This window comes from Apis laboriosa, unplaced genomic scaffold, assembly GCF_014066325.1.
Source record: "Apis laboriosa isolate Shangri-la unplaced genomic scaffold, ASM1406632v1 scaffold42_cov153, whole genome shotgun sequence".
NCBI classification, from domain to species: Eukaryota; Metazoa; Arthropoda; class Insecta; order Hymenoptera; family Apidae; genus Apis; species Apis laboriosa.
In genome coordinates this window covers 2,349,515-2,370,964 of record NW_025223257.1, presented here as the reverse complement: position 1 = coordinate 2,370,964, position 21,450 = coordinate 2,349,515, and the positions used below count along the sequence as shown (strand labels likewise).

Genomic DNA, 21,450 nt, shown 5'->3' with positions numbered 1-21,450 from the left:
ACATTTTTTTAACCACCAGTCGTTGATATTGTCGACTGAATGGCTGATTTTACTTCGATGAATTCACTCTTGTATTTTATCGTAATTAAAAAAAAAAATGAGAATATAACGTCATGCACACATATACATACACAGGTACACCAAAGATTTACGGGAGAGGGGGGGGGGGGAATAATATATTTGTACAGGCAATGAATTTACTAAGTAGAAATCTCGAATCTTTAATCCGCATACAAATACACGTACACTTGGCAAACTTAGGAATTTCACATCGTTGTGAATGTAAATGTAAGTGGTCGCCATATCAGTGCCGTTAATTAACTACGGTTTTGTATATTCTTGTGCCCATTTCCTCCATCTACTCATCAAGAATCGAAAATTTGTAAATAAGAAAATATATAGAATATGTTCGCCATTTTATCGATGTGAGAATTATTTGAGATTTAAAATGTGTAATTAAAGTGTTATATTCTATTCCTGTGACATTGTTATTGCATATTTTATGCTGTTATAAATCATTATTACACACTGTATTGTAATTTAATACGTTGTTGCACATATGCACTTTAATTCCTATATGCACTAGTAGCGAGATATGCACGATGCACTGTTGCACTTTTCGATGCACCTAATTAAAATTTTTTTTTTTAATTTTCAAACCAGCAAAAGCACCAAACTAGACGAAATCGGCACAAGTATAATTAACGTTGGTCAATTCCTTTTCTTGTGATTTATCAAATTGATCCAGGGCTCATCAACCCTGATCTCGTTATCGTTAATTATTAGTCTTAAGTTGAAGCAACAACAAAGTCCGACGTCTTCCAAAATAAAAAAGAGAGAGAGAAAGAGAGAGAGAAAAAAATCAGAGCAGCTATCCTTATATCATAAAATTGTATGTAATTAAGCAAAGAAAAAAAAAAGAAGAAAACGAGAGTACATTTATATATATATATAAATAGATGAGAAGAAAATTATATATAAATAAATATATATATATATACATGTATGTACACGTGTGAGCAAAACTCTCCTTGACGACAAAATGAGCGAAAGAATATGGACTATGTAAAGATCTATGTGGCGTTGTAGCGATGATCGCTGACACGTCGTGATTCTATGACAAGTATCATCTAATTGACCCTATTATCCACTGTATATCAATGTCTAATAAACTGCTGTTATCCCAAATTGTCAATAAGTGTTATGTGTTATTGATTGTATCCTATCATCAATACAAAAAAATTATTTGAAACAATTATCACGAATTTATAGGCTATTAAAATTGATGTATTATTTGAAAATATAAAATATATAAATTGATGTAATATTTGAAATATTTTAAATATATTGGGAATATTATATCATTTCGCTTAAACAACAAAATATGGAACGAAATAGACGAAATATTTTGAAGAACTAAAATGAAAAAAAATGGTAAAGAATTGCTCAATTGCTCAACCCATGGTATATTAATTCGATATTGAAAATTTTTAATAAAATGATAAAAAAAGAGAAACAAGATGGAAAAAATTAGGAACCAGTTAGACCAGAGGCTCGTTCATAAACAGATGAATAAATTATCTCATAGTGGCTAGTCGACCTTGACAAGCCTCTACCATTATCATATATACATATACGAAAGTTTTAAAGCAGTGATTTAACTCAGTTGCGTGAAATAACCGTGATCATGAAGTCATTTGTGGAATATTCCTCAGATTGTGATTTTCCAATTGAAAATCTTCCTTATGGTGTCTTTTCTACAAAAAATAATGTAAGTAATATGAAATAATGTATATATCGAATTGTAACATTATTCGTGGAAAATTATAGGTTATGTAAATTTTAAAAAAATATTTTTTATTGTGATCATTTGATATAGTAACAATGGTGAAAAATAACTAATATACTACGCGATAGATTTTAAAAATAATTTTTTCGGCGTAGCTAAAATATTTTTAGCTTATTGTTAGTGCAGTAAAGCGCCATCTAGTGATTGGAATAGTAAAAATACACTATAAAAACACGAATATTCTAATCAATTTCAAATAAAATTAATCGTTTGGAATGTTAAAAAAATTTGTTTGGAATGTTTGATAAATAAATTATCATCGATAATTTTTTTAATTTGAATTTTTTTAAATTGAATTTACCAATAATACCTACTGTCAAACCACATTATCGAATGTTGGTAACATACTGTATTAAGATAAATTTCAAATCTTTTTCAGCCACAAAAAAGAATAGGAGTAGCAATAGGCGAGGAAATTTTAGATTTATCTGCTATTGCGCATCTATTCGATGGACCATTATTAAAAAACAAGCAAGATGTATTTCGTCATGATTATCTCAACGATTTTATGGCCTTGGGAAGATCCGCTTGGATAGAAGCCAGGAACAAACTTCAAGACTTGTTATCAATCAGTAATCCAACCTTGCAGGAAACCAATATTCGTTCAAAGTAAAATAAGAATTGCAATAAAAATGAAAAATAACAAAATCGTATATTTTATACTACTTTTTCAGTACCTTCGTAAAACAAAATGAAGCAATAATGCATCTACCAGCAAAAATTGGTGATTACACAGATTTTTATTCTTCGATTTACCATGCCACAAATGTGGGCATTATGTTCCGTGGAAAAGAAAATGCTCTGATGCCAAATTGGTAATTAATTAGCCTTAAATTAATCACGTTGAATTATAATAATGATTATATACATCCATAGGAAACATTTACCAGTTGCTTATCACGGAAGAGCGAGTTCAGTTGTTGTTTCTGGGACACCGATAAGAAGACCTCTAGGTCAAACAGTTCCGATAGAGGGTGCAGATCCAGTTTTTGGTCCTTCAAGATTAGTAGACTTTGAATTGGAAGTAGCTATCTTTGTCGGAGGACCACCTACAAATTTAGGTGACGCTGTTCCAGCGTCCAAAGCTTATGATCATATTTTTGGAATGGTTACCATGAACGATTGGAGCGGTAAATTTGACGCAATTAATAATAAATAACAAAAGAAAAGTACATGGTCAATTGAAAAAAAAAAACTTACAGCAAGAGACATTCAAAAATGGGAATACATTCCATTGGGACCCTTCGGTGCAAAAAATTTTGGAACCACCATTTCTCCATGGATAGTCACTATGGAAGCTCTAGAGCCTTTCAAAGTACCAAATGTGCACCAAAATCCAACTCCATTCCCCTATTTACAACATAATGAATCTTGTAACTTTGATATTAAATTAGAAGTTGACATTAAATGTAAGCGTTTCATAAATAAAAAAAAACTGTTATTTAGAAAAACAAAAAAAGAAGAAATTGTGACATACTTTTTTATTATTTTTTTCTAGCTCCAAACGGTATCGTTACAACCGTCTGTCGCAGTAACTATAAATTCCAATACTGGACACCCCAACAACAATTAGCTCACCATACCGTAACCGGATGCAATATCAATCCAGGTGATTTAATGGCTTCCGGTACGATAAGTGGCGAGGTGTGTCTCTAAAATTTTGCCCATTACCTTTTCAATTAAATCGTCGATGTCCAGACGGTAAAAAAATGTAACTTCGAATCCTGTTACACGTTTCAGGCTGCTGATTCTTTTGGCTCCATGCTTGAGCTCTGTTGGAAAGGCACTCGTCCCATACTGTTAAAAGATGGGACCAACCGGAAGTTCCTGCAAGATGATGACGAAGTGATTATTCGCGGTATGCTCGCTACTTTCATTTGAATAATTTAACATGTATATAACCACGAGATTATTGACAATCGAGCATTGTTTTACAGGTTACTGTGTCGGTGATGGATACAGAATTGGATTTGGATCGTGTTCGGGGAAATTATTACCTGCTCTTATGAAATGATTTTTTTAATATATTAAATTTCGTATACTTTGGAAGTTAATTTGAAAACTACTTATCATTTTCACTTTTGTATATTGTATACATTTATGAATAAAATATGTAGTGAATAAAAAATTATGTATGTAGTATATTAATATATGTATAATATTATTGTTGGAATATATGGTGAAAAGAAAAAATTCGATTGATACGAATGAAAATGTTAACAACGTTGCGATGGAACATACTATAATATAAAATAACTGGAATATCGATCCGTAAAAATAGTGAATTCGATCAATAAAGACAGCAGTACAGGTGCAAGTTGAACGTAAGTATCAACGAAACATGGCTGGTATGCTGTTAAAGTGAGTAAAATCCGATGGGATTTCGTTTATTTAATAGTTTTTATTCGTAGATAAATAAAATAATGCACAAAAATCATTTTTGCACTTTTTTTTTTTACTTAAAGAAATGTAATATCTATCGTACAGTTAACATATTATGTAATATCTATTAAACGGGGTCAGAAATCAGATCAATAATGTCAATGATATAGCACCGTAATATTCTAATCACTAAACTAGAACTATGCATTTACCTTGACATAATTAATTTTCCTCGCTAATTTAATTTCTAATTTTATGAAAAGTCATACATTTCAAACTGTACAGTCATAATACTTTATTATGTTCTTAAATTATGTTCTTAAATTCCAATAAATTTTATGATATCTAATTCAAAAATGCGTATATTTTTAATAATATGCAAATTTTTTTTGAACATGATAAATCATTTTACTATAATAAAAGTAGTTCTTTTTAAAAAAAATTATTCTTTATTTTAGATATAAAAATATATAATTTTTTTTTGTATTTTAAAAGAGCTTAAATGACGTTTTGAATGACGTTAATATGATCTTAAATAATCTTGAAATAAACTTAAAGAACAAACAAATTTTTTAGAAGTTTGCACACTTTGGAGGCGTTAGACGAACCAACGGCAAAATGGAACGTCCCTTTAAAAGATGGAAATCATGTAATAGAATTCGAGCATGGTACAGCGACAGGTCGTCGATTGGTAAGAATAGATGGGAAAGAAATATTCCACAGAGATTGGATGTTCAATCTAGTTGGAGACGAAGTCTTCATGTTCAATGGTAACAAATTCGTAATTAGAATCGATCCAATTCCTGGTAAGTATATTTTACATTAATCACACGTATCATTCAATTAAAATCTTATTTCTTAAATAAATTTTAACACAGGTTTAAAATATTCTTACACATTGTGGGTAAATGGCAAGACTTACAAATATTTTGTGAGATCGCAATCAAAAATTTTGGAAACCTGGTTGGCAAAAGTTAAGAATGAAGAATACAGAATAGTGTTAGGTAATGATACTTCCTCTTCTCGATAATAAAAAAGATTATTAGTAAAAAAGAAATAATAATATACGTTTTATAGATAAGCAAACGCAGAACGTTTGGGTTAATAGAGAACAGATCGAAACAGAGGTAAAAAAAAGAAAAATGATTTCTCTTATAATTAAAATAAATTATAATTAATAATTGTTTACTTTAGAATGAATTTACCGACGATGGCGCAGAAATTCTATTCTCGGTAGGGGATATTCCAGCTACAATTAGAACTTACAGTTCTGGACAAAAAGACATTGGAATAATATATTCTTTATACATCGATGACATAGAGATCGAAAAAGAAGCTCTTCTAAAAGAAGATGAAGAAATATAACCAGATATATGATGAATTTATTTCATAATTATGTTTTTATTATTTCGCGTACCATAAAAATTTATTATACTTTGTACATAACATACAACGAATCACTATACAATAAAATCATTGAAATGATTTAATTAATTGTGAATCAAACTTTGCAATTAAAATCTTGAACACAGCAAAAGAAAAAAGTTACAGTTCTATTCAGGTCATAAATAATAAAAATTCTAACCTTAATTTTATCTTCATCTCAGATTTTTTCCCCGGATTTCTTTAAACGAATCATTAATCGCAATGTCTCTGTCAATACGAGAAAGTATAATCAGTATCGGATCTCGAATGCTCCAAAGGCATATAGAGGAAGAGATACATTATGATGGTGCGTGCCAATCAAATATTATGGACCAACGTTCCTCGTTTTAACCTAATCCTCGATCATTATATAGTAATGGACATCGACGAGTTGCAGGAATTGCAAGAAAATCTATTGCAACAAATCTGGATGTTGACTTTAGAGAACGATATTTATGAACGATACTTGTCACGTCAGGATCCCCACAGTCTAAAAGGTAAAGAGTAATTATTCTTCCTTAACAAATATCAACGAAATTAAACAGATCTCGATCTCATAAAATTCACGAAACGAAAAAAATTTGTCAATCAATCAAGTGATAAAGGCTATCCTCGAGAGAGAAAAGATCACTCGAAGAATGACAGCGCACTTGATACCAAGAGCGCTATCGCATGTAAGCTTTCGGGAAAGTTTCTTCAATTTACACGATCCGGGAAGACTAAGTCCAACCGTGCCCAGTATATCTGGTTCCCGATCACCATCCATAACACGACTTAGAGCGACAACAAGTGTCGTAACATTGACCGAAGGAGCAAAGTTAGAGAACTTATTTAAACGACACCTATTTCTTCTATCTCTTCTTATTTCTCTTATTATTTCACGCATCAGAATCCCGATACCTCATCGTATAGTAATGGCGAAGAAGGAAGTGGAGGAATTGAAGAAGAAATTGGATCTTTTGCAAAACTATGTGAGAAAGAGGAAAATGGACTTGAAGGCTCACATAGACGAGATCGAAATACGGATCAATGAGATCCAAGAGGCGAAGGAGGATTTCGAAGTGGAAGTGGTTACTGAGGGCGTGGATCGATTGACAGGCAAGATACCTGCCGAACGACTGACCAGGTGATTGCGCGTGTGATCGGAACGTGTTGCAACGTGTTGTGAATGCGTTTTTTTTTTTTTTTTACGCGTGGGATCTCGCGAAGATTCATCGAGGAATGGCTGAAATCGGCGAGCACGATACTGGAGAGGTTGAGATTGAAGACGGCCACTGTAAAGCTTCAGATCAAAAGGGCCAGACTGCAACTTGCACAGAGGAAAGAGCTCGGGGAGATGCTTCACGTCATCGATTTCGAGAAATTGAAGATCGAGAATCAGGATTTAGCAAAGTTGCTCGAGGAGAAGAATCTTTATGTGATCGATATGAAGAAGATCGCAGGTGATTGATCGAGAAATGATCTTTATTATTACGGAGATTGGGTACGTACATTTTTTGTTCGTAACAGGTTACTACCACTTGAAATTGACGCAACACAAGCAGAAATTGAACTCTCTGTCGGTGAAATTGAAAGAGTTGAAGGAGGAGACCATGTTGAAACAGAAACAGATCGAGGAGATAAATATTGAGTATGATATTTTCGCGAGCCAAGTGAAGCGGCAACAGAAAAAATTGACGCAATTGTTGAATTTCACGGAGAATCATACTGTAAAAATTTACATAATCTTATTTTTCTTTCCGATAAAATATAAATACAAGTTGGTGGGATTACATATGAGGTAATATCATATTTTTTTAGGCACCTGATATTTTAGATTTTATCAAACTTCAAGAAGAATACGTGGAATTAGAGAAATCTTATAAATTATTGCAGAGACGTAGGAATATAGAAAAGATAATATTCGAAGAATATAAGAAGCAAACAATATGGAACGAAAAAAATTAAAAAAGAGGCAAAAAGTAGATTTATTTAGAACATTTACCTAATTTTCCTATTTCCTATCCTATTGTAGTTTCTAAAATCGTTTCCACTATTCGAAGGCAAAACGCTTTTTTGCTGGGAGCTAGGGATGCAATTATATCTGTAAAAGAATTACGACGGTCTAGTACCGTCACTGGTTACGCCACCGGATAATTGGAGTTACGGTGCTTGTTTAGAAGACGAAGGAAGCTTGAAACGATCGTCCACTTTCCATGACAATATATACTTTCCATAAAACACGAATATTAAAAAGATTTTTTTAAACGCAACGACGACTTAATAATTTTATTTTTTGATCCAGAAATTCAATTTTTTATATTTGCCCCCAATGGTAAAATCTTTCAACATTTTAACAACAACACTTCTTTCAAAACATTTGCAATAAAAAATTTTATCAAAATAAATTTTGCTAAAATGATTCGCGATTAAGATAAAAGTTATCATTTCCGAATGTGGAATGGATTCACAATTTTTGAATCATTATTGAAACGATCATCAATAATTTTATTCAATTCACTTTTTCATAAAGATCCCTCGTTAAAAACTCGTTTCGGTTCTCTGGTTTTTTTTTTTTTACAAAAGAAACGAAGCTTCCCATCTATTTCCCATTTCCATGAATTGCATTCATGCATTGTTGTAAACGCATTAAGAAACTAAAATCGGGTTGAAGATGGGAGGATTTTGGCGTGTGCCACGGTATGTTGGATGGTCACGCTTCACGCACTGACGATGCCTGTCCCTTCCTCTTTTCGCCCGTGGAATATCCGTCCCGGAAGACCATGTCTCTCTTTCTGAATCTGGTGATTCAGTTTCGCGACGACAACATCGACGTACCGATTGTTCGATCAACTGCTGATCGAACTGGTGAACTATTTACCGAAATTTTTTCTCCGAAAAATTTGAATAATATTTTATTTGAAAGAAAAGTTGAAGATATCTTCATCGAATTTGATGAACTTGTATATGTGTGGGACGATATAAAAAAATTACAATTTATCATATCAAATCAAAAGTTTTCAGTTATAAAAGGAAGTGAAAACTAGATTTTATGCGTTAACGGATCATTGTGAAAAAGAAAATTTATATTTCTTCTTCATCAATCTTGTTTAAAGTATAATTTAAAAAAAAGAATTAAAAAAATAAAAAAATAGACGCGTTAGTGAAATGACAAGAATAATATGCTCAGTGGTGCATGAAGAATCGATTGGTCAACATCCTGACTTTCTAATTCCATTTTATTTTCCGTGAGGATGAAAAACGATTTCGAGAACCATCCACGACTTTTTCTATCTATTTGATTGATTTTTGGTTCCATTTGAACGACGGTAAAGATGATGATCGTAAGAAAATTAATCGGTATCTTGATCGTTTGCTCTCTGATGCAGGGGAGCTTCAACAAATATTTAGAGGTAAATACAATATCAATTCAAATCTTTTCTACTTCATTGTCGTTCATAAATAATCATATTAACGGTATTTGGAGATGATACACTTTGATAAAAGCTTGCCTACTTGACACGGTTGGAGGAAGACTCATTATACCCTCAAGGATATTAGGCCGAATTCGTATTTAAAATTCTAATTAGTCATGCATCACATAATAGCATTATCTAGGCCAGAAGAGAATGATTTTCACGCTTAACAAATAGCGTTGCAAAATTTTATTATATTGTTGTTTGATTAGACGAAATAGAACGTGGTCGAATGTATTAAAATCCCTTTCATCTTTCTTTGAATTTAATTCAGGGTATGAACGTGAATTTAGGGGATGCTTTGCAATTTCTTAGAGAATATGACAATGAAGCTTCTGCGATGTGTACGAGAGTAATAACAGCGCAATGGAATTTTGCGACGAATGTCACTGAAGAGAATCGTCGAAGAATGGTTAAATTATTAACAATTAAATACAAAATTCTAATAAAAACTTAATCTCCAAAAATCGTTATTTCTTTATTTCTATTCTATCGTAGATAGAGGAACAATCTTTGAAGTTGAAATTTGATCGAATTTCATGGAGAAAAGCCGTAAGTTTTGCTTGGAGTCGAATAGGAGATCCCTTCGCTCAAAGGGAACTAAAAATGATTGCTATAAAAGGACGAAACTCTTTGACCGATGACAAATTCAACGAGGTAAATATTAAGATATTATGATAGTCAATTAAAAGATTAAAAAAATATCGTTAATATTTTCAGTTACACAATCTTATATTGGAAATGAAGGAAATATACGCGAGAACACGAGTGTGTCCTTACAGAACTATAGAAGTAAATTGCGATCTAAGTTTGGATCATGGTTAGTTTCTACATCAAGTTTAAAGTGAAGATCAATCGATATAAAAATATCAAATAATTGTATTCACATTTTTTTTCAGATGTGAATAAGGCAATGGCAAAATCGAAAAACTATGATGAATTATTATATTATTGGCATGCTTGGCACGAAGCCACTGGGCCTCAATTGAAGACTAAATACATAAGATATGTTCAGTTAGCGAATCAAGCTGCTAGATTAAATGGTGATAGAATAAAATTATATTTAAACATGTGTACATATAAATATTTTTTTCTAAAAATTTTCCCTTTTCAAGAATATCTTTCGATCTAGGATTTCAGGATGCTGGTGATCAAATGAGAGAGTTTTTCGAAGAAGAATATTTCCAACAGAATACAGCGGATGTAATGTCGGCCATTATGCATTTGTACAAAAATCTCTTCACTTATGTGAGGACAAAATTATTCGAAAGATACGGGGACAAAGTGAGAAGGGATGGACCACTTCCGGCGCATATCTTGGGGAACATGTGGGCGCAAAATTGGGAAGAACTTTACGATCTGGTGCAACCGTTTCCGGCAAGTAAGAAGCTTGATGTCACTTTGGAGATGATGATTCAAAGTTTCACATCTTTAAGGTAATATTTATTCACCCATTTGAATGATATTTAAATTTATTATTAATTGATAAATTTCAAAAAGAAAAAAGAAAAAGTTAAATAATTGAAAAATATTGAAGGATGTTCCAAATAGCAGAGGAATTTTTTACTTCGCTCGGTATGAAACCGATGCCTCCTGAATTCTGGAGATTCTCCTTGTTTGAGAAACCTATCGACAGAGACGTAAAATGTTCTCCTAGCGCTTGGGATTTTTGTAATAGAATCGATTACAGGTATAGTAATTACCATTACTAATTAATATATTACAATTTTACTTATTAAAGTTTCATTTTACAGGATAAAACAATGTACGAGAGTCACGATGGAAGATTTACTATCGGCTCATCACGAAATCGCTCGATTACAATATTATTTGCAATATCGGGATCAACCATTATTATTTAGGAACGAGGCAATTCCAGGTGACGAGAAACATCATCAATCTAGTAATGAAAGTTCAATGATTGGATGAATATTAATTTCACGACTGTAAATTAGGATTTTTCGAGGCAGTCAGCGATGCAATCGAACTCTCAGTGTTCACGCCTCAACATTTAAGTAAACTCGAATTACATGACAATACTACGGATGATTATGGAAGTGATATCAATTTTTTAATGCTAATGGCGCTTCGTAAAATTGCCTACATGCCATTTGCTTACATAGTCGATGAGGTTTCGCAATATTTTATTTACAAATACGATATCTTTATTGAAATCGATATATAAAATTTGTATTTGCATTATGTTAAAAGTGGAGATGGTATGTGTTCAACGAGGGTGTTGCGGATATGACGAACAAATGGTGGGAGTTAAGATTACAATATCAAGGAATTGTTCCGCCAGTGCCACGATCGGAAAGAGATTTCGATCCTGGTTCAAAATATCATGTACCAGCTGATGCTCTTTACGCCAAGTATTCAATTTTTATTGCAATTATAATGCAGTTTAATAAATACCAATATTGATATGACTTTATTTTTAGATATTTTGTTGGTGTTGTTTTGCAATTTCAATTGTTCGAATCTTTATGTGAAATAGCAGGTCACACTGGTGATCTACATACCTGTGATTTTTACAGATCACGAGATGCTGGAAGATTATTATCGTACGTGATAAATTGTTATATGACTATAGATAAAAATTAAAAAAATATATCTTATTTCTTTTTTATTTCTTTAGTGATGTATTATCAATGGGTTCATCTAAACCTTGGAAAGATGTTGTACGTCAAATGACAAGGGGAAGAACAAACAGAATGGATGCTGGAGCTATATTGAGATATTTCGAGCCTTTAAATCAATGGTTGAAACGACAAAATGAAATGGAGCCGGTTGTCGGATGGATTACAAATCGCGACGATACAGGTAAATATAAAAATAATAAAAAAGATTATATTCTAATATATTCTATATAGTTATAATTGTTCTATAATTTATTTCAGCGTTATTTTTTCACTGGTACCAAAATGGTGCTCGAAAAATCACCTCGCAATTATTTCTTCCACTGGTTTTAATTATTTCGCAAGTTTTAATGTGTTAACAAATAAATACAGATTCAAATATCATTGTACATATATAAAAAATTATGTAAATATCTTATGAAACCTTTAAAACAAAGTTTATATAATCAAAGATAACTATATTTTGTGTATATGTACTAGCAATTGATGCCAAAAATCAGCATATTTATATGTTATTATATTAAATGTTCCCATAATATTTTGTATTGTAAATTTATTTATAAATATTCTGGATCAATCTTATTGCTGTTAAAAATAATAACCAACAGTTGTTTATGAAGTTCCCTGACAAAATATCTATTAGCAAACATGGCCGTCGCCTATATATTAACGATACGTAGCTCGGTAGATGGCTCAGCTATCGATGATTATGTTCCGATCATCAAACAGTCTTTTACAATATACGACATAGAAAACATGTGAGTTTTTTTTTGCTAATATATTTATGTAATTTTTATTAATAACAACGTAAGTCAACGCCGCCAGAACGTAAAAATCATCCGGTAAGTTGTTCTGTCCAATTTATCTGCGTAAAACATGCGAATCGAAAGAATCAATATTATAATTGTCTCGCAGCACGAACAACAGGACTTTGTTGGTTAGAAATATCAACACTCGTCTTTAAAAAATGGATGTGATTTTTTGCCGGGGCATGAGATTTGCATCTACTTTAGGATTTACTCCTATACTAGCGACAAAAAATTTCTTAGAAACAACGCGTTTTATACGGTATACCAATTCAGGACGTTGGAGATTTAAACTTTTCGGTAGGTTAACGCGTAAAGTTATTACTTTGACAATGATTCAAACATACAAGACAAGATGATATCGTCAATTTCAGAAAAGCATCTACATTATAGAAATTTGTCATGCAATTATGTCCCGTTTTTCAATCATATTAAAGCGTACGAAATACCATATAAGCATAAATTTACTAAGAATATTCTGGTGGCGCGATATTATAACTTGAACGCTAGTAAAAGGAATATCCCGAAGATAGAACCGGCAAAAAAAGTAACAGTATTTGCGAAAATGAAGCAAATGACGAAGGACTATTGGCATGTTTTAATACCAGTTCATATAATTACTTCTATAGGTTGGATGGTCTCGTTCTATTTTATAATTAAAAAGTAAGCTCTGTTATATGGTGTTTGTATGGTAAGTTACACTATCACACTACTTTGTTATGTCTATTTTTTCAGTGGTGTGGATATTACATACGTTATGGAACTTATGCATTTTAGTAAGAAATATGTAGAAGTGGTAAAAAACTCAGATGTTGGAAATTGGGCATTAGCATATCTTCTTTATAAAATATTCACACCTCTTAGATATACCATCACTATAGGTAATTAAATAAAGATTTATGTATTAAATTTACGATTACGAAAAATGAATAATAATACGTACATGACATATAGGATGTACAACAATGGCAATTAGACAACTTAGCAAATCGGGAATTGTAAAACCTCTGTCATTTGGTAAACAATCACATATGGTACGCAAATATAATTATATTTAAATATTGTTTTTTTTTTATTTAATTTAAGATTAAACCCAATTTACTATTCCAATTGTTATTTCCAATTAAAACTGATATCTAAATTACTTCTTACATGCCTTCTTGATGTAGTCTGCATATGAAATTGTGTGTAGGTTTACTTTCTTTTATTACCAGAGATTAGAATTTATCTCTATTTCTTTTCTGCTTGTCTTAAACTTTACGCTATTTTTATATTTAGGGTATTCAATTTTATATTTCTTCGTATATGTAACATGTACCCTATGTTGTAGACAGCAGAATCAAGTAAAACAACAAAAGCAGGATTCAAAACGATAGAACGAAGTACGGAACCTCCGAAAACATAGCGAATAGATAAGACGAAGCTGTTTGATCAATGGATAAAAATTTATAATCTGAAAACCTGGATGATCGGGTGGATGTATATTAATTCTTGTAAATGTGTAAACGTTATGATGTTACGATAAAAGAAAAATCTTGTATGTAATATTATACAAAAGATAATGTATAACTCCTTTACCTTTAAATCTTAAAAATCAACTAAGGCTGGTCAGATATATCTTTCTTTATTGAACGGATGTTTTTTTACCTTACATACCGTGCATACATTTAAATAACATTGTACTTTTCACCTACAATACACGCAACTTATCATCAGCCTATGTTATCTACACGCAGAAATATTTATTAATCAGATATAGAGAAGCTTTTTTTTGGCAGCACATTTTGTGCGTTGTAGTATCTTAAAATTATTCACCTTTAATACATCGAATATTCCTAGATTCAAATATTAAGATTTATATAAATTTCCAACAATAACATTATGATTGTATCATTAAAATTCCTGAGTAATAATCATAAACGTCAAAGAGTATTGCATGAAATTTTTGATACTAATAATTGATATATGATGTATTGTCGTAATAAATACTGTTAGCAAACGCGATACATCGAATATGGTAATAATACGGCATATTTATTATAGACCATCATACGAATCCAAATTCTTAATCGTAAAAAAGGAAAAAAACGACCTGACAATAAAATTGTGCACATATATACACGAGCTAAAATAAGGAATCATTGCTTAACGACGATATAATTATTATGCTAATATATCACAGTTGCCTGCGCAACTCGTTCATCCTAACGAGATTACTGCATTGTCGCAGTACCTTAGACAAAATAAATAAGAGCACATATATTAAATATACCGTTAACTTATATTAATAGCTGTCAATAGAAAATTATTTCTTGTAGATCGCAAGGATATACACGTATATTGTTAAAAAAGATCAAACATCGACCTGATTATAAAATCTAAATGATCCCAAGAGGCAGTGTATGTATGAAGGCGTTTTAAGCTTATAGATATCATCTGCAGTCAATATACATGCATTGTTCTTGTACATACTATATTAATTATTGTATCTACATATATATTCAACAAGACTCTTTCTATTGTTTTCAGATATATATTCTCAAATATATATTCTCGATATAGATTGCAGCATCTGCAGACAATGTCTGTAAGTATCTACTCGCCTTAAATATTTCAATTCTGTATCCAGTCTTGCTAGGTTATGTCAATATCTCAAGTTATAGAGGAACAATAAAGCTATATTATTTTCGTAGATATAGATTAATCATATTGCATAAATATCAACATCTGTGTTTTCTATGAATTTCTACCTTGTAAACTTTTTATACTTTGATAGACATACTTAAGGTTTATATTATTAATAGGTCGGTTTGTTTAATCAGTTCTTACGATATTCATCATTGGATGATCGATACGCGAGCGCAGTTCAATTTTAAACATTCAATTTAAAACTTTTTAACTTAACTTATCCCATAAATTGATAACTAGCTGATACTGGCTGTGGTGCCCTGGGTTGCGTGTGGGATATGCGTTGGATGTGGCACGCACGACACATAAGTCTACCATCGAGTGGGTAGCATCGTTTGTCCGGTTCATCAGTCAATTGCATGCCACAATCTTCACAAACGTAACAATCTACGTGGAAATCTTTATCCATGGAAACGACTCTTACGGTCTCCTCTGTGCCCTGAAAAGCAAGACCTCCCATTATTCAAAATCACGTCTGTTTATAGAAGAAATTACATCACATAAAAATGAAATTGCTTACTTCGACTGGAGTAATTCCTTTACCACAGGAGGCACATTTTGGCGCGAACATTCTGTGGTAATCGTTTACGCAATAAATTTTATTGTCCACATCGACGGTGAAGGGAACACCATCAAGACATTCGTTGCAAACGCAACATCTAAAGCATCCTGGATGATAGGACTTTCCCATTGCTTGTAATATCTACGGACAAGGGAATATTCGGTTAATTACAATACCAACGTAAGTCACTTTAACATCATCGACTTAATTACCATTTCCATGATGAGATGACCGCAGATTGCGCATTTCTCGGCGGTTTGTTGGAAGCCAGAATACTACAGACAAAACGTTCTATGAGCTATGTCATCGTATCACGCGTCCATCGCAATTAGTGTCTTACGTACCAGATAATCTTCCTCGCAGTATACTCTTCCGTGAACATTATAGAACGCTTTGCCGCGTAACGCTCTTCCACACGAACAGCATATAAAGCAATTTGTGTGATAAAGGTTGCCCATGGCTTGGCAGGCTTGGCCAGCTCCAGTCACTTTTTCACCGCATGTATGACAGATACCTGACAGAAAATATCAACGTATGCTTTACCGATATCGCGTCAAAACCATATGACAATACTTTCTTTGTGGCAATAAACCCCTGAACTATTTTTGGAATCGTGCGAGTGCCTTGTCAACCATAACTCTATAGTTCGGTCGCATTGGCAGCGTTTAAAAATACCCCCATCGATACTCGACAATGAGATCCGCTCTTCAGGGTCAATAACTGTCAGAAACATAGGCTAATGGTACGATATAGAGGAACTAGTTGGAAGAAACGCACTTACAACTATCAATGGGTAATACCGGCCCTGCCATTCCCACCACAGAAATCCTTTATCCCTCATTCACCGTTCGTGACACTTGTAGTTTCGATTCAATGGTTCGGTTTCACTAGGCCAGTCTCGCTCGAACTAGAATCCGCCAACGAGTCGGACTAGTCTATCTATAACGAGATTACTTACCGCGGCGAGCGCGACCTGGCCACGGTTGTTTGCCGTGTATAGGACGTTACACGAAGAATAGTAACTCGTACACAAAAACGAAGAGGAGCACAAACTAAGCTCAACCTAAACGCCAGGCTACCTCTCGACTCGACATTGGCTCGCTCAACTGAAGTTCCTATCCACTCGCGCGAATCTTTCAGTTCCTCTTTGCCTCGTGTTTAAGCTACGTTCAAATAAAATCTAGACCACTATCGTGTATGAATAATTCTGAAAATACTGGTTTTAAAAAAAAATGTTAGGGAACCGAATATAGACATGGACGAAAGTAATTTGCATCGAATGCATGCTTATCTACATTGATAAGTGTTTCACGATTGTATAATTTTTCGAAATTATTAAAGTAAGAAAATGTATCGTAAAACTTTATTTTTAACGTGTGACAAAATATTTTGAGAAATTTTAAATAAGTAATATTATAAATCTCTTCGTCGATTATGATATGGAGGATTACTTCATTAATATCTCTGCACCCTTATTATTTGGAGGTTCTATCTTTATATTCGTGCAATATTTTTCATCGAAATATCGAATAATTGATTTCAAAAGAGAATAGACGTCGAGCAGAATGCCCAATGTGAACATCACCTTACGTTGCATCGATACTCACGTATAATACAAGGGAGAAATGATACATGTATGCGTGCATCTTACATACGCATGTAACGCGCACACTTGCGGTGCTTCATGTAGGTGCTAAGACACGTAGGTGGAAACGAATGGGCAGAGAGTGAATGTCAACGAAACGTCGCTGTTAAAAAGTTTCGCGACACACTGAAACTTGACTCCATTTTCCGAAACCGGTCTAACCAAGGAGGGAACTTGCGCCGTGGGAATTGGCACGGTACCCCTGCTAGTTTTTTATTCCTTCTTGGAATCGGCTGCAAATTATGGATCGGAACGTGTCGGAAATTAAGTCCCCTAATGATGGAATTATGCGAAATTATCGCATTTTTGATCTGTTTAAACATATTATATCAATATTGCTGGAAAAACGGATCACGATAATCGGTAAGAATAAATGAATATTGTTTCTAATAAAGATGATGCAACGAGAAAGTTTCGATCCAACAACAGATTTAAAGATATCGGTGGAATATCTTCGTGAACGTTCGACGATTGTTTTGGTATTGTTCGATTCTTACCGAAGTATTCCCCTTCCTCTTCTTGTTTTTCCATCTCCTCCTCGAGTTGTCTCGTCAACTCTTCTATTTTTCTCTCCGCTTCGGTGGGCCCCTGCAAGAAATAAATCACATCCCGCGTTGTGATCGGTCGGGTGACAAATGGTGCCATAGATCGAGATAGGATATTTCGTCATAGGGACACATAAATTTGCATACTGTTACAAACAACGTTTCAAGAGGCAAAAAGAGAAAAGTCGATACATAGGGTATATTACATGCATCGCGGGAATGCGTACACAGTCTATGAATAAAATATTACACGGTAACTATACAGCGTTTGTCAGGAGCTGACAATTTACAATGTGTGATTCAGCGCGAGTTCGAAGAAAGGACTCGTCACGAATCGTAAAATATCGCGTTTCTTTTCGAACGATGCCAAAAGTCCTCGAAATTCATGCCAATTTTTTTTTCTTTTATTTTTTTAGCAAATCATGAAAGGAAATATTTTTCGAATTGTTTGAAACAGTATATCCATCTAGGCAGACGGCTAATCTTATCGTCACATAGGTCAGTCATTACGTAAAATATTGGCGATAACGACTGACATTCGTGATGTCATCGTTTAAGTATGAAAAGAAACGCAAACTTTTTTATAACTTATTTATAACTTGAACGAGATGAGAATGACAAAAAAATGTACAATCTTTTTATTTTTTTCTCCAAGAATAATTTCTAAAAAATCATCGAAGTATATCGTATAAATAAAATGTTAGTTGCTATAGCTTTTATATTAAATCAAATGGATCAGCATGCTTGGCAATCGGCCAACACAAATCGAAAGCAATGATGCGTTCTCGTAACCCAATTAATATGGTTGTAGCGATACATTGTAGACTAATTTTACAAAGAAAAAAAGCAGAAAATACATTTATTAGAAAATTATTATATTAATTGGAGAAATTGGAGACAAGTTTCATATATTAATTTTTTTATGTTATAGTTCCTTACGGAAGGTCTGGGTGGTATGACATTGTAGGGTAGTAATCCCTTGCCAGATGTCGGTTTCATTGGTGGACTGACTGACTTTCTTTCCTCCCGTTCAGGTTCGGATGGCCTTTGTAACACAGGTACACCAGCGTTTAAAAAGACAGGGCCGGCCACACCACTGGTCACCCCTGGAGGGAGACTGGTAATTCTAGGTCCATGAATATTTGGATCAGATTCTGCGGTGGTAGGTGTACCAGTAGTCACTGGTGTTTGTATTTGACCACGTAGAGGACTTCCGATATTATTCGTGGAAGATGGTGACACGTGTCTTGGTGAATTAATCACGTTTTGTGCGACTGTATCAGATGATATTTGATTGTGAGTTGGACTTGATTTTGGAGAACCTCTTATATTATTGTTATTAGTTACAATTCTGGAATTATCATTACGGCTAGGTGAATACATAGGAGATGGTTTTGATGTTTCAGAAGGATCAGGTACTTCCTGAACAAAATTTCTGTCATTTTGTAAATTACTTAATCTTAAATGCTCTGTTGATCTGTTAGAAGAATAAATTGGAGAATTTCTGGCAGGAAAATCTGCTCTAGATTCTTGATGATGATAATTTCTTTCATTTGGTGGCAACACTCTATTTGGAGAGTAACAAGGAGAATTACGGCAAGCAGATTGCTCTCCTTGCCTCACACCATAAACAGGTGAGTTTCTAGCTTGAGTTTCTCCTGTAATATTTGCATTTGTACTTCTTGTATTTGATTCTATGTACGGTTTATAATTTTGAGGGCTATCCTGACGATATTGCGGCTGTTGTACACTCTCTATATGATTTGAAGCTCTAAACCCATGCTGTCCACTTATTGAACTATCCAGAGTGCCACGATAATGATGTGGTTCTGGAGGTAAGCGGATTGGTGGAGATTCACTGTGGTAAGGAAGCCCTGATCTGGGAGAATGTTGTTGCTGTTCAGAATTATAATTAAAATTTCTGGTCGGTGTTTGTAATTCAGATGGTGGAACATAAGCACTTCTACCAGCCTGATGATCCAAAGATGAAGAAGATCCTTGTAAGTACCTTGATGTAGAGGAATCAACACATCGTTGTAAACTTGAACCATCATAACTTTGACCACGTATATTGCTTCCTCTTTGTTGTGTATATGATAAATTTTGTGTTATACCTCTCTGATTTTGTGTTTGACCCACTTTACCAGTCATGACAACATAATCACCACCATTAATTGTAGCTGGATGATAATAATTTGGTGGAACCTGTGGACCAGGTTTATTTTGTGTATTATCTGGGAAATGTACTTCTTGAATATTTTCATACACAGGAGGTGCTTCATATGGAGGTAATTCTTTTGCTGGAGATGCAGATTGGTATCGGTTTCCAGTAGGCACTTGTGGTTGTGCTTTTCTAAAAGTGGGTTCATAAGATTCACTTGCTAATGAACCTCTTGGACTACTTTTAGGACTTTTTCTAGATTCCACTGGATGATAATAAGGAGGATGAGGTTGATTTTGTTGTGGATAGTAGTCAATATTTTCATATACCGGTGCTTGTTGATGACTCATACGGTTTTGATTTTGTTGTTGCTGAGCACTGATTTGTTCCACAGGTTTTGGTGTGGCAAATCTTGATGCAGCTATTATATTTTCACGTTCATATAACTTGTAATCAGTTGTTGATTGTCTGCAAGTATCAGTATTACTTTCAATAAAACTTTCAATAGCACCAACTGGTCTCCCAGACACTCTGGTATCCGTTCTTGTTATGGTATTTCTCGACACGGGTACCTGGGCCTCAGGTCGTGATCCCGTGACCCTACCGGTACCCGATGCACCGCCGGCGTCAGTGGGTTCATCCCCGAGTTGCAGATAACCTAGCTTTTGTACGTAAGAATCGTCGGCCGAGTTACACATTGGCAGTGATTCACAGTAAGGCGATCGATGATAAGAGAAAAAGATTTTTTAATTATTGTGCGAAAATTATATATCAATATTGTTTAAAAATAAGACTTCAAAAAAATCATTACAAAGAAATTCGACATCGTTCAACAAGCTGAATCAGCTTGGTGGTCGTCATGTCAAATCGATTTTCTTCGACTTGTTTCTTCGCCTAACCTTTTCAAATCGTCTTTACATATGTTTCTTTTTTTTCACAATCGTAATTTTTTCATGAGATGCGACAAAACACGACACACATATCGCGATGAAGTTTACTGGATAAAATCAGGGCCGTTTTTCCCCCACGATTTTGGGATACGCCCCGCGATCACGGCGCCTCAAACTCACGTCTTCTTGTTTCGACTAACGTTTGTCCACCGGCACAAAATCTCGGATAATTCGTTCCGTACGAAAAATCACCACCTGCGAAAATTCACACGATACGCACACACATGTATCCCACACGCATCGTGGTTCGTCAAACCAGATACCTACGAGACATTTTCCCCTGCTACGAATCATCCAGACGAAACCTGTGTTATTATCTTCCTCCACTATGTGGCGCCACAAA

General features: G+C 33.7%; 6 protein-coding genes across 7 annotated transcripts; 5 read left to right on the top strand and 1 right to left on the bottom strand.

The window, feature by feature from the left end:
• The first annotated feature begins 1,638 nt into the window (after positions 1 to 1,638).
• LOC122716148 (fumarylacetoacetase) lies at positions 1,639 to 3,991 on the top strand. The gene is made up of 8 exons (XM_043938946.1): positions 1,639 to 1,771; positions 2,229 to 2,458; positions 2,524 to 2,664; positions 2,726 to 2,979; positions 3,052 to 3,258; positions 3,348 to 3,493; positions 3,590 to 3,707; positions 3,787 to 3,991. The coding sequence occupies exons 1-8, from the start codon at positions 1,688 to 1,690 to the stop codon at positions 3,861 to 3,863; spliced, it is 1,257 nt and encodes a 418-aa protein (XP_043794881.1). The 5' UTR covers positions 1,639 to 1,687; the 3' UTR covers positions 3,864 to 3,991.
• Positions 3,992 to 4,190: 199 nt separating this feature from the next.
• On the top strand, positions 4,191 to 5,596 carry LOC122716192 (fas apoptotic inhibitory molecule 1). The gene is made up of 5 exons (XM_043939048.1): positions 4,191 to 4,210; positions 4,808 to 5,037; positions 5,110 to 5,235; positions 5,309 to 5,358; positions 5,426 to 5,596. The coding sequence occupies exons 1-5, from the start codon at positions 4,191 to 4,193 to the stop codon at positions 5,594 to 5,596; spliced, it is 597 nt and encodes a 198-aa protein (XP_043794983.1).
• Positions 5,597 to 6,286: 690 nt separating this feature from the next.
• On the top strand, positions 6,287 to 9,354 carry LOC122716151 (coiled-coil domain-containing protein 113). The gene is made up of 4 exons (XM_043938951.1): positions 6,287 to 6,782; positions 6,866 to 7,098; positions 7,166 to 7,365; positions 7,457 to 9,354. The coding sequence occupies exons 1-4, from the start codon at positions 6,295 to 6,297 to the stop codon at positions 7,601 to 7,603; spliced, it is 1,068 nt and encodes a 355-aa protein (XP_043794886.1). The 5' UTR covers positions 6,287 to 6,294; the 3' UTR covers positions 7,604 to 9,354.
• Positions 8,971 to 12,258, top strand: LOC122716150 (angiotensin-converting enzyme-like). Its single transcript, XM_043938950.1, has 13 exons — positions 8,971 to 9,048; positions 9,386 to 9,523; positions 9,610 to 9,768; positions 9,832 to 9,931; positions 10,011 to 10,154; positions 10,244 to 10,547; positions 10,649 to 10,801; positions 10,866 to 10,990; positions 11,067 to 11,242; positions 11,323 to 11,483; positions 11,553 to 11,675; positions 11,750 to 11,934; positions 12,012 to 12,258. The coding sequence occupies exons 1-13, from the start codon at positions 8,971 to 8,973 to the stop codon at positions 12,107 to 12,109; spliced, it is 1,944 nt and encodes a 647-aa protein (XP_043794885.1). The 3' UTR covers positions 12,110 to 12,258.
• A 181-nt stretch (positions 12,259 to 12,439) lies between these two features.
• On the top strand, positions 12,440 to 15,280 carry LOC122716149 (protein FAM210A). Of its 2 annotated transcripts, none has more exons than XM_043938949.1 (6): positions 12,440 to 12,592; positions 12,666 to 12,856; positions 12,931 to 13,219; positions 13,292 to 13,437; positions 13,511 to 13,590; positions 13,891 to 15,280. In XM_043938949.1, exons 2-6 carry the CDS (start codon positions 12,718 to 12,720, stop codon positions 13,930 to 13,932), a joined length of 696 nt encoding a protein of 231 aa, XP_043794884.1. In that variant the 5' UTR covers positions 12,440 to 12,592; positions 12,666 to 12,717; the 3' UTR covers positions 13,933 to 15,280. The 2 variants fall into 2 exon arrangements, with proteins under 2 accessions (XP_043794884.1, XP_043794882.1); XM_043938947.1 differs by having other exon boundaries at positions 12,441 to 12,592; positions 13,887 to 15,280.
• Positions 15,217 to 21,358, bottom strand: LOC122716147 (LIM domain-containing protein jub). The gene is made up of 6 exons (XM_043938945.1): positions 18,936 to 21,358; positions 17,949 to 18,039; positions 16,151 to 16,320; positions 16,019 to 16,081; positions 15,765 to 15,947; positions 15,217 to 15,683 (listed from the first exon to the last, which is right to left on the bottom strand). Exons 1-6 carry the CDS (start codon positions 20,853 to 20,855, stop codon positions 15,462 to 15,464), a joined length of 2,649 nt encoding a protein of 882 aa, XP_043794880.1. The 5' UTR covers positions 20,856 to 21,358; the 3' UTR covers positions 15,217 to 15,461.
• Between the last annotated feature and the right edge of the window lie 92 nt (positions 21,359 to 21,450).

Coding starts and splice junctions, on each gene's coding strand:
- LOC122716148 (XM_043938946.1), top strand. CDS start 1,688: ATGAAGTCATTTGTGGAATATTCCTCAGATTGTGATTTTCCAATTGAA. Junction 3,259..3,347: donor ATTAGAAGTTGACATTAAAT/GTAAGCGTTTCA, acceptor ATTTTTTTCTAG/CTCCAAACGGTATCGTTACA. Junction 3,494..3,589: donor CCGGTACGATAAGTGGCGAG/GTGTGTCTCTAA, acceptor TACACGTTTCAG/GCTGCTGATTCTTTTGGCTC.
- LOC122716192 (XM_043939048.1), top strand. CDS start 4,191: ATGGCTGGTATGCTGTTAAA. Junction 4,211..4,807: donor ATGGCTGGTATGCTGTTAAA/GTGAGTAAAATC, acceptor CAAATTTTTTAG/AAGTTTGCACACTTTGGAGG. Junction 5,038..5,109: donor TAGAATCGATCCAATTCCTG/GTAAGTATATTT, acceptor ATTTTAACACAG/GTTTAAAATATTCTTACACA.
- LOC122716151 (XM_043938951.1), top strand. CDS start 6,295: ATGACAGCGCACTTGATACCAAGAGCGCTATCGCATGTAAGCTTTCGG. Junction 6,783..6,865: donor CCTGCCGAACGACTGACCAG/GTGATTGCGCGT, acceptor GATCTCGCGAAG/ATTCATCGAGGAATGGCTGA. Junction 7,366..7,456: donor ATTTCACGGAGAATCATACT/GTAAAAATTTAC, acceptor ATATTTTTTTAG/GCACCTGATATTTTAGATTT.
- LOC122716150 (XM_043938950.1), top strand. CDS start 8,971: ATGATGATCGTAAGAAAATTAATCGGTATCTTGATCGTTTGCTCTCTG. Junction 10,155..10,243: donor TCAAGCTGCTAGATTAAATG/GTGATAGAATAA, acceptor CTTTCGATCTAG/GATTTCAGGATGCTGGTGAT. Junction 11,935..12,011: donor TACAAATCGCGACGATACAG/GTAAATATAAAA, acceptor AATTTATTTCAG/CGTTATTTTTTCACTGGTAC.
- LOC122716149 (XM_043938947.1), top strand. CDS start 12,718: ATGGATGTGATTTTTTGCCGGGGCATGAGATTTGCATCTACTTTAGGA. Junction 12,857..12,930: donor TTGGAGATTTAAACTTTTCG/GTAGGTTAACGC, acceptor CGTCAATTTCAG/AAAAGCATCTACATTATAGA. Junction 13,438..13,510: donor TAGATATACCATCACTATAG/GTAATTAAATAA, acceptor CATGACATATAG/GATGTACAACAATGGCAATT.
- LOC122716147 (XM_043938945.1), bottom strand. CDS start 20,855: ATGTGTAACTCGGCCGACGATTCTTACGTACAAAAGCTAGGTTATCTG. Junction 18,040..18,935: donor TCATACCACCCAGACCTTCC/GTAAGGAACTAT, acceptor TATTTCTTGCAG/GGGCCCACCGAAGCGGAGAG. Junction 15,684..15,764: donor AAGGAATTACTCCAGTCGAA/GTAAGCAATTTC, acceptor CTTGCTTTTCAG/GGCACAGAGGAGACCGTAAG.